This window comes from Podarcis erhardii (assembly GCF_964252035.2).
Source record: "Podarcis erhardii genome assembly, chromosome: 15".
Classification (NCBI taxonomy): domain Eukaryota; kingdom Metazoa; phylum Chordata; class Lepidosauria; order Squamata; family Lacertidae; genus Podarcis; species Podarcis erhardii.
Genome location: NC_138505.1, coordinates 11661456 through 11670394, shown reverse-complemented (window position 1 = coordinate 11670394; position 8939 = coordinate 11661456). Strand labels below are relative to the sequence as shown.

The following is an 8939-nucleotide window of genomic DNA, read 5'->3' as shown; positions in this document are numbered from 1 at the left end:
ATTTTTAACTTACCAACCTTGTATTTTTCTATGATGGGGTGGACTATTTTGGAACTCACAATGGCATATTATAAAAGGTCTAACAACTGATATTCCCATGCTTTCCTTTGCTGCATATTTTGTGATTTTAGCTAATTGATGGGGTTCTCTCATCAAATAGTTATTTTCCCAAACCTGGATCTTGGCATCCAGGTAATTCTCCTTTTGTATTCCCTTTCCTCCCTTTGCCACCCACACCTAGTAAGTGCTCTTGGTTGAATGTAAAAAAATGGTTTGCTTAATGCTGTTCCTTCTATGCTATCTTTCTATGGGCAGGAGTTTCGACCAGACAGCCTGTCAAAAAGAGGACTGTCTTCTGTAAAGGAGGAAACAGGTTCACCCACAGGTAGATGGGCTGATGAAAACACTACCATGGACCCCTATGAGTGACTCTCCAATGCCCTGATGCTGAGCAAATACATCTCCAGCCAGGGTAGGAAAAGGACTCCCCAAACCCTTCTTTAGCTCTTCTTCCAGAAATATCTTCAGCTTTCAAATGCCTTGGCCCAAGTTTGCATAACAAAGTGGATAATGAACAGACCTGACTAGGTTTTTTATTTAATCTCTTATTTCAGAACTATCTTCCATCTCTTCAGTCAGTAGATCCAAACATAGTGGCTCCAGTTTACATTACAAAGTGGATAAGGAGCAGACCTGGCCTAGCCTATTTGCTTCACAAAGAAACTAATCTGACCATTAACGGTCTCTTTTTCTACCTAATTAAGTCTTAAAGCTTATAACCCTCAAGTGTTTTTGCCTGACTGGGATGTCTTCAAACTCTGATAGTGCTTCTTCCTTGCCTGACTGGAGAGGTGTGTGTACAAACTGGCCTACGGTAAATGGGTATATTTTAGGTTTGTTGACCAATCCACTTTTGCCTCTGGCATTGCCCACCACAGACATGTGCCCCCAGGAAAGGAATGTGGCCTCTAGGAATAAAAAGGTTCTCCACCCCTGCCCAAAATGGTTTGGGGCAGTGCTATTTTTCTGGAAAAAGAGGCGCCGGATCTCTCCATGAACACCTCCCTTGTTCTCTTAAAATGGCAATCAGTGGCGTAGCGTGGGTTGTCAGCACCCGGGGCAAGGCAAGTAATTTGTGCCCCCTAACCCATGGATTTGCGCCCCCTAATCCGTGGATTTGCGCCCCCTAACCCTAACCCCCAGATGTTGCACCCGGTGCGGCCGGCCCCCCCTGCACCCCCCACGCTACGCCACTGATGGCAATGGCAACCACCTGAGAGGTGCCAGAACTGAGTTCCGTCTGGTCAGTTCTGACTGAAGAAAGCCCTGGTTTGGGGTCAGGTTGTTCACACCAACCTGGCCTCTACCTTACAATCCACATCAGGCGCCCTGCTTGTGGGTCTGGCCTGTCTGTGACAGCAAGTTGGTGCCAAAGAATCCCGTAGGAACGACAATTCCCAACACCCATAACCAACTACAGTTCCCAGGATGCTTTGTGCAGGGGGGATGTGCTCTAAGTGTGTGGTGTGTGCGCAGTCACAAGGTTTCCCCCGCTGACTGAAGGTGGTGTTGAAACCAACAATGAATGTGATTGTGCTGCGCAACCATTTGCTGGCCGTTGCTCTGCCTGAGTGTGCCGGCACACGCAGATGTGACTGATCCGTCCGAAGGGGAACTTGTTGCGTATGTTTTCATGCCAACCATTTCCTGCCAACAAGAAGCAGGAATTTCACAAAGATATGTTGCCTTGTTTACATCACCTTCGATGCCCGGGTCAAAGAGGGCATTACTGACGATGGTGTGAAGAAATTAAACCTCATCTAAGCATCCATGCAAATTTACTTCTTATTTACAGAGGTCTGCATTAAGACATCTAAAGGAACACAGGAAGCTGTCTTATACTGAGTCAGACCATTGGCTCCCTATTCCACTCACAGATGTATAGTTCCAGTTTAACCGTTAATCCCTCTCCCCAAGGAACTGTGAGAATTGTAGGTCTGTGAGGGGATTAGGGACCTCTTATCAACTCTCAGCACCCTTAACCAACGACAATTCCCAGGATTATTTGGGGGGAAACATAACTATTTAAAGTGGTATGAAGCAGGGTGCAGATGGGGTCCAAAACTCTTCCCCGCTAATTCCTCTCACAGGACTACAATTCCCAGAGTTCCCCGGAAGAGGTATGGACTGTTAAACCACTTGGGGAATTGTAGCTCAGTGAGAGAAACAGGGGTCTCCTAAACGCTCTCAGCACCCTTAACAAACTACAGTTCCCAGGATTTTATTGGGGGGGGGGGAGCCATGGAAGTTGTATAATACTGCTTTAAACGCATGGTGCAGATGGGGCCAAGTTTGACTCAGAACCCAAGACAGGACAGGGCTCACTCTGGGAAGACTTTCTCACATCTGCTTTTTGAGGTAGGCAGGCATCCAAGAGATGCTCAGGGAGGGAAAGTCCCCACCTCCTCAACCCTACCATATTCCCAGAGGCCTATGGGTACATGTTGTCCCAGCTCGGCCAAGAGACAGGCACTCCCAAATTCCCACTGTTCCCATGCCTTCCTTCAGCAACGCACATCTGGAAAACACTGAGTTTTCCAGGAGACAGCTCAAAAGCCTGTGAACACTGCCAAGGACAGCCGCCAACGGAAACGCAAGTCCTGATGCAACGACACGTGTGTGTGTCAGGAAAGAGTCAACCACGTTCCAGTGACTCTGCTTTCTTCAATTTGGTGCCCTCCAGATGGTTTGGACTACAACTCACCAGGCTGGCTCTGCCTGATGGGAGTTGTAGTTCCAAAACATCGAAAGGGATGGGCTGCCAAAACTCATCTCAGGTGCTCTGGAAAGAAGAGATAAATAAGGAACGAAGGCATTCCAGGAAATGACGGTTCAGGATTTTACTCTACTCCGATTCTTCCGGCGACAATCAACTAACACCAATGTGCAGTTATGAGAATATCTGGCTTGGAGTGGGCATCAAAAGAGCAAATCTGCCATTTTGTTTTTTTCTCATTTTTCTAATTTTAAATTCAGTTATCCCCATTTCAATATCAGTTTGTACTCATTAAAATTGATCAGCATTTTAGTCTAATTCCTCCTAATGCACACATGCTGGTGTGCAATTGTGTCTAATATAACCATTTGTGTAAATCAATTTCCTCTAATACAATGCATTTGTAATGCTTCCCCCCCTACAGATGTATGCATTTTAGGCACGCTTCAATCTAGCATAAGCATTTTTCTACACATGACTTGGAGAACTGCTCAGCAAAATTCAGAGAAGTACAAATTTCAAACAACAGGACTGTTTTTGAGCTTTGTTTTGGGAAAGTTGCAAATTAGGTAGGAACATAGGAAACTCCTATATACTGAGTTAGACCAGTGTCCCATCTAGCTCAGTATTGCTTACAATGACTGGCAGCAGCTCTCCAGGATTTCATGCCAGGAGTATTTCCCAACCCTAACTGGAGACGCCAGGGATTGAACCTGGGACCTTCTACCCACCAAGCGGAAGCTCTGTCCACTGAGCTGTGTCTCTTCCCAGAGGTAGATTCGCCTATAAAGGTGAACTGAATCAAATTTCTCCCCCACCACTAGTTGTAGATATCTCTGAAGTTCTGTACCTCTAATGTTGTTTTATTTTTTTAAAAAAACCTCTGATAATAAATACATAAATAAACATAGATTCTCGCAACATCTTAAAAGACCGTCTTCACATCCCTCCCAAGAGCAGCCATCCTTTTCAAGAGAAGAAAGAATTGGGAATGACAATTTGGCAGGATCTGAATACATGGCTACTTCTTGAGCTGACTGAACTGGTCCATGGGGCTTTGAGTGGGCACTTGGGGAGAGTTAAGAGTGACGATGACACAAGTTCTTTGCAGTCCCCTCCCCAAAGGTGGTATTTAGAGTGCAGGGTTGAGCCAAGACATTTTGCTGGAGAAGAAACAGTATGTTGTAGGATGGTGATGAGGAACTTCAGGCTCGGAGTATGAATTGGCCCTCCAACTCTCTCTCTCTGGCCTTTGGAAGTATCCCCAGGCCACACCCCCTCTCCCCAGGCCACACCCTTCACTGGCCCTGCGTCCAATCCACATACAGAATCAGATTGGACTCAACGTTGAGCATTAGTTCAGCACTGGTGACAATGGAACAGTGTTGTTCATGAATGGCCCTTTCCTGTCCTCTAACATTTTGCTGCTGCTTCTTAATTGCCTGAATCCGCTGCCTCATTCTGCCTAATGGCAAGTCCAGCCCTGGTAGACCACTGTTCAAAATGGTGGTCCAGGTCAGATCTCTCTGTGTACCCTCTCTCAGGCCATGAAAGATCAGGGGAGTGGACTGGTTCAAATTCCCCAACGCTGAGAGTTCAGAATCGCTCCCTTTCCGCCCCAGAGGCAGCAGGAAAAGAGCTGGGCGAAGGTCCACGAAAACGACAGAGCCTTTGAAGAAAACAGTTGCCATCTCTGTGTAGACAGCATGGATGGCACCAGTGTTATTTTTCTGAGAAAAAGAGGTGCCAGAACTCACCATGAATGCCTCACTTGATCTCTTATAATGGCAATGGCGCCCACCTGAGAGGTACCAGAACTGAGTTCCGGTGAGTTCCGGCTGAAAAGAAGGCCTGGATAACACAAAATCGCTGCCCCTTCCACCCTGGAGGCAGCAACAAACACAGCATTTTAAAAGCAATGGCGTCAAGTGAAGCTGCCCCAAAGAAACAGAGCCTCGAACTCTGAAGCAACAGAGATGCCATCTTGCCAATAGATGCCAACACCCTGCTCAGAGCTGCTCCTCACTGCGGAAAGAGATGTTTGCCGCTCCGTCCAGGCCTGGCTCAGCGTCGAGGATGTTGTCCATCGACCCGCGGTGAGGATGCTTTCTCCTGTTGCGGACGCAGAAATGCCAGGCCAAGGCGGAGATGACCACTAGGATGAGGGTGGCGGCCAGCCCCGCAGCTATGTAGGCGTAGGGCATTTGGTGGGCAGGAGTCCGGATGAGGCGGCACGGCCCGTGCTGCCGGGTGCCATCGTCCGTCGGGCTGGATCCGGCCCGGTTGGATGCCACGATGCAGAACAGGTACTCGTGATCTGGCAACAACCCTGAGACAGCCGCCAAGCGGAAAGTGTTGTTGAGGGCCGGGCCGGAGAGGAAGTCCCCGCCGACTTGCTGATAGTGCAAGCGATATTCCTGGACTGTGGAAGAAGGCGCACACCAGTGCATGCTCGCTCCCACCTCGCTCGTGTGGACCGTCTGCAGGCGGGGCGGCTCGGGGGGCACATCTGGGCCGGTGACCCCCGGGCACAAGCACCCGCTAGCCCTACTCAGCTCCGCGCAGGGCACTTGGAGGTGCTGGCAGGGATTGTATTTGCAAAGGTGATGGGGCGGCTGCGGGAGGCCGGGCGTCTGGGGCTCTGAGGTCAGAGGGTAGTCGTAATCGTCGTAATGTTGATCGTCAGGATAATCCAGAGAAGGTTTGACTGGAGCAGGCGGTGAGGTCCTGTCTTTGCTCACCGCTGGGGCGTTGCTCCCTGAGGGATGGGGGAAGAGGGGGGTCTCTTTCAGGGGCACGGGCAAAGGGTGCCCCATGCTTGTTGGTGATGCCTGGGGGCAGAGGGTCAGGATCCAGGCTGCTACCAGAAACAGCCCTGGGATTTCCATGGCTCCTGGTAACAGATGGAAGAGAAGGGGGAAACAGGGGTGTTTTTATTTATTTTAATAACAATAATAATAAAAATTATTTATATGCTGCCCTCCTCAGCCGAAGCCGGGCTCAGAGCAGCTAACAACAGTAAAAGTAACACAGTTTACATAAAATCACAATCAATTAATTGAAATACATTCTAAAATCAATTCATTCTAAAATCAATTCAGAATCAAATTAATGGCAACCATTGGGCTGGAGTTCTATGAGAATTACCAAAGGACTATTGGTCTATTTTTTTCTAATCATTTTTTTCAACATATAACAATGTCACACAGATAAATAATGAAATATCCCACCATAACTCAGAAGCTGGTGTTTATGCAATACATAAACAACCAAATACTTATCCCAAGCTACTGTTTGTACAGAAGGCCATAAGCAGTTTAAGTTAATCAAAAGTACGGTAATCGTTTTTTAGAGCTGTTTTTAAATGGGAAGCTGCCTTATAGAATCATAGAATCAACACAGAGTTGGAAGAGACCACAAGGGTCATCTAGTCCAACCCCCTGAAATGCAGGAATCTTTTGCCCAGTGTGGGGCTTGAACCCACAACCCTGAGATTAAGATGCTCTGAGGTATCACAAACCCAATTTACAAAGCCCTTCCCAACTTGGGTCCAGACTATCACAGAGACCATATATCTCTGCCCAAACACTAGATACTTGAGGGAGTCTCGGTTAGTGGTGTACCACGGTTCAGAGACATGGCTCGTAACTACCAGAAGTGGTGTGTTCAAAATTGTGGGTCGAATTCTGTGGAACTACCCTCCTGACTGAGATAAGAACCCAGCCTATTCCCTGCTGAACTGCAGGTGCTTGACAATCACTTTCCAATTTCAGCATTTTAAGGTTCTTCTCCATTTCTAGGGTTTATTTTAATTGTTCTTATTCTTTGTACAGTGTTATTTAAAAAGTATGCACACTGCTTATAAATTATAAATATGAAGTTGTACAGTGGTACCTCGGGTTAAGTACTTAATTCGTTCTGGAGGTCCGTTCTTAACCTGAAACTGTTCTTAACCTGAAGCACCACTTTAGCTAATGGGGGCTCCTGCTGCCGCCGCACCGCTGGAGCACGATTTCTGTTCTCATCCTGAAGCAAAGTTCTTAATCCGAGGTAATATTTCTGGGTTAGCGGAGTCTGTAACCTGAAGCGTATGTAACCTGAAGCCTCTGTAACTCGAGGTACTACTGTATATAAATACAGGTCTAAAATAAAATACCCCCCCTTGCATCTTTCTGTGTCAGCCCATATGGTGAAACATTCAGAATTCCTAAACCACCAGATCTGACACTACGCATTACTATTTTGAATGAGGTGACCGCTTGTGCGTAGCCAGATTTATGCATGCTTGTGGCTGGATTCAAGGTCTGAATCAGAAGTGGTAACCCACAGGATGAGGAAACCTGTGACCCTCCAGATGTTGGCTGCATATACACCATACCTTTAAAGGACCTCACAAAAAGAATTATGGGAATTGTAGTTTACCCCCATAGAGCTACATTTCCCAGCACCCTTAACAAACTACTGTTCCCAGAATTATTATTATTATTTTGAGGGGGTGGGGAATGTGTTTTGCATATATTTTAAATGCACAGTGCATTCACAGCCTAAGTTGGGGGGGGGATGAGTGAGACGAGGGCACTGCTCTCCCTTTGCAAACGCTGAGGTGCTGGATCAGACCAAGGGTGTATTCTAGTCGAGCGCCCTGTACCCAGAAGCGACCTGCAAGACGTGAAGGCAACAGGCCTCATCTGATCTGCCTCTGCTGATTTTGGAAGTAGAGTTCTCCTGAACCGGAGGGTCCATCACTGCCTCCTACAGGATCTAGAGCAAGGAGACGGGGAACTCAGGCCTGGAGTCCAAATGTTCCCATCCAGGTCTCTCTGCCAGATTCCTCAGGACCCTCTCCAGGCAACATCCCTCCTGAGGCTGCACATACCCCATACATATAAGGAATGCCTCAAATAATCCTGGGAACTATAGTATGTTGAGGAACTGTATATCTGTGCGGGCTGAACTACAGTTCTCAGGATTCTTGTGGCGTGGTAGTACATGTACCCGTATTTTTTGCTCTATAAGACGCACCAGACCACAAGACGCACCTAGTTTTTGGAGGAGGAAAACAAGAAAAAAAATATTCTGAATCTCAGAAGCCAGAACAGCAAGAGGGATGGCTGCGCAGTGAAAGCAGCAATCCCTCTTGCTGTTCTGGCTTCTGTGATAGCTGCGCAGCCTGCATTCGCTCCATAAGATGCACACACATTTCCCCTCCACTTTTTAGGAGGGAAAAAGTGAGTCTTATAGAGCAAAAAATACGGTGTATATATCCTGAGCTGGACCCTTCAACAGCCTTCCTTAAGTGTTTCTACCAAGCTGGAATGTGCTCTTGGACTTTGACCATAGCTTTTCCTTGCCCAGATAGAGCATGTGTATAAAACAGATTACTATACAAACATAAAAGTTACCTTTCTTCCTATGTCGACTCTTTACTTCTGGCCCTTCCCGCTGCTAGTATGCGCCACCCCTCCCAAGATGGGAATGTGACACCCCCCCCCAAACAAGCACCCCTGCTTTACCCCAAGAGGAACGCAATTTAAGAGGCGAGGAGGAGGAGGATATTGTGCCTCAAGGGGGCAAATTCACTCACCTGGATGGCGGATGTCTGCCTTTGGTTGCTAGGCAACAGGCTGCCGGGAAGGGTCTCTGCAACAAGTTATTACCCAAAGGATGCAAGGTAGCAGGAACCCCCCTCGATGAAAGAACGATGGAGCTGTTTCCAGGAATAACAGGACCCACCAGGCAAGGGACAAAAGCCTGTGGTGCTGAAATGTGGTGTGTGTGTGTGTATCAAAAGCTGGCTGTTTGGGGGGGTTGGGGGCACAATAATTGCCGCCTCAGAGCTGAGGAGCAATTTGTGGTATCTGTGGAAATGATAAGCAAGAGCTCCTTGCGCTGGCCTGCCGGGAACTAGCAAAGTGGTAGCCTCTTGCGAAGCCCAAAACCCAAACTTTTATATCCTCCTCGTGGGATGATCTCATCGCCCCCCCCCCCTTCACAACCTCTTCCTCCCCCCCAACCTCCTTTACAGCTGGGCCCTGCCAGTGGGAATGAGTACAAGGCAGCTAATGGGCGTGGAAAATGCTTTGGCTTGACGGACCCCCCTGGCAGGTGCCTGGAAAGAAAACAAATAGTGCCTTATAAGGGCTATTCACTTCCTTCTTGGAAA

General features: G+C 47.8%; 1 protein-coding gene across 2 annotated transcripts; it reads right to left on the bottom strand.

Annotated features, from left to right (window-relative positions):
• Positions 1 to 2885: 2885 nt before the first annotated feature.
• On the bottom strand, positions 2886 to 8755 carry LRRN4CL (LRRN4 C-terminal like). 2 transcript variants are annotated; one of them, XR_014151246.1, is made up of 3 exons: positions 8361 to 8755; positions 3476 to 5669; positions 2886 to 3429 (listed from the first exon to the last, which is right to left on the bottom strand). XR_014151246.1 is itself a non-coding variant. In XM_081841352.1 (2 exons), exon 2 carries the CDS (start codon positions 5662 to 5664, stop codon positions 4786 to 4788), a length of 879 nt encoding a protein of 292 aa, XP_081697478.1. In that variant the 5' UTR covers positions 5665 to 5669; positions 8361 to 8755; the 3' UTR covers positions 2886 to 4785. The 2 variants fall into 2 exon arrangements, 1 of the variants encoding a protein (XP_081697478.1); XM_081841352.1 differs by having other exon boundaries at positions 2886 to 5669.
• Positions 8756 to 8939: the final 184 nt, after the last annotated feature.

Excerpts from the sequence above, each read along its gene's own strand:
- LRRN4CL (XM_081841352.1), bottom strand. The coding sequence starts at position 5,664 with ATGGAAATCCCAGGGCTGTTTCTGGTAGCAGCCTGGATCCTGACCCTC.